Below are 1,369 nucleotides of genomic sequence, written 5' to 3'. Positions count from 1 at the left end.
TCAATATGTATGCTGATAACTATCCACTATTTTTTCCCCTTTTGAGAACACATCTTAGAAATAGTAGTAGAGTAAACTGGAGCTTGGAATTTAAATAGACCTTTATTTTATTCATAATTTTTTTTTTAAAAAAGTCACACCTAACATGTAAAACAAAACTCCTTTGTTCAGAGATGCTGAATAAATTTTTTAGAAGAGGAAAGGGCCATTTCCTTTCCTTTTCTTTCCTTTAAGTTGCCTTAAATATTGTATTTTTAGTGTCTTGAATCTCCTGTAAGTCAACCTTATGTATCTCCATATTTCTCAATGATTGCTCTTTTAAAGGATACCCATACTCTTCTATTTTCTGAGCCCTTTTCCTTCCCTTCCCTTAATTCTTTGGTCTTTCTCTGCAGGTGACATGTACAACATGAAAGACTCCAATGTCACCTTTGTTAATCCCTTATACTTCACCCTATTGGGAGTCCCTGGTTTGGAGTCTGTGCAGCACTGGATAGGGGTTCCCTTTTTCATCATGATCCTCCTTGCTCTTGTGGGAAACTGCACCATCTTGTCTGTCATCTGGAGGGACCCATCACTTCACCAACCCATGTACCTTCTCTTGGCTATGTTGGCCATCAATGACCTTGGTATTTTCCCTGTCTTGTTCCCCAAAACTTTGGCCATCCTTTGGTTCAATGTTAAAGAAATTGAATTTAATATCTGTCTGACCCAAATGTTCTTTGTGCATGTCCTAGCAGGGTTTGAAACTGGAATTCTGGTAGCCATGGCATTGGATCGCTATTTAGCCATATGCCGACCCCTGCGGTACACAGCTATCCTGACCCCACAAGTCCTGCTGGGGATTGCAGTGATGGTAGTTATGAGGGCTGTGATTCTTGTTTCCTTCTGTCCTATCCTTATCAAACTGAGGCTAACATCTTTCCACTCTACAGTGGTAGCTCATTCTTACTGTGAGCACATGGCAGTGGTGAAACTGGCTGTAGGGGATACTCGAATCAACAAGTTCTATGGTTTGGCCGTCATCATGAGTTTCTGTTGGTGCGATATCTCCTGCATTTCTACTTCCTACATTCTTATCTTCAGGGCTGTTCTGAGGCTTCCAGGGAAGGAGGCCAGAGTTAAAGCAGTCAATACATGCACAGCCCACATTACCATTATTGTTCTCAGTTATTCACTGGCACTCTTCTCCTTTCTGGCTCACCGATATGGCCACCGTGTGGCTCCTTATGTCCACATTCTCTTGGCCAACATCTACCTCTTAGTACCCCCTGTGGTGAATCCCATTGTCTATGGAGTGAAGACTAAGGAGATCCGCATTCGAGTGATCACCATGTTTTCCCCTCAGAGACAAAGACTTAAATCCTGA

The 1,369-nt window shown here is 42.1% G+C and overlaps 1 protein-coding gene across 1 annotated transcript; it reads left to right on the top strand.

The window, feature by feature from the left end:
* The first annotated feature begins 400 nt into the window (after positions 1 to 400).
* On the top strand, positions 401 to 1,369 carry LOC141490675 (olfactory receptor 52A1-like). Its single transcript, XM_074190829.1, has one exon. It carries the CDS (start codon positions 401 to 403, stop codon positions 1,367 to 1,369), a length of 969 nt encoding a protein of 322 aa, XP_074046930.1.

This window comes from Macrotis lagotis, chromosome 1, assembly GCF_037893015.1.
Source record: "Macrotis lagotis isolate mMagLag1 chromosome 1, bilby.v1.9.chrom.fasta, whole genome shotgun sequence".
Classification (NCBI taxonomy): Eukaryota; Metazoa; Chordata; class Mammalia; order Peramelemorphia; family Peramelidae; genus Macrotis; species Macrotis lagotis.
The sequence above is the reverse complement of the archived record's forward strand: the minus strand, read 5'-3'. Positions and strand labels throughout refer to the sequence as shown.

Coding starts and splice junctions, on each gene's coding strand:
- LOC141490675 (XM_074190829.1), top strand. CDS start 401: ATGTACAACATGAAAGACTCCAATGTCACCTTTGTTAATCCCTTATAC.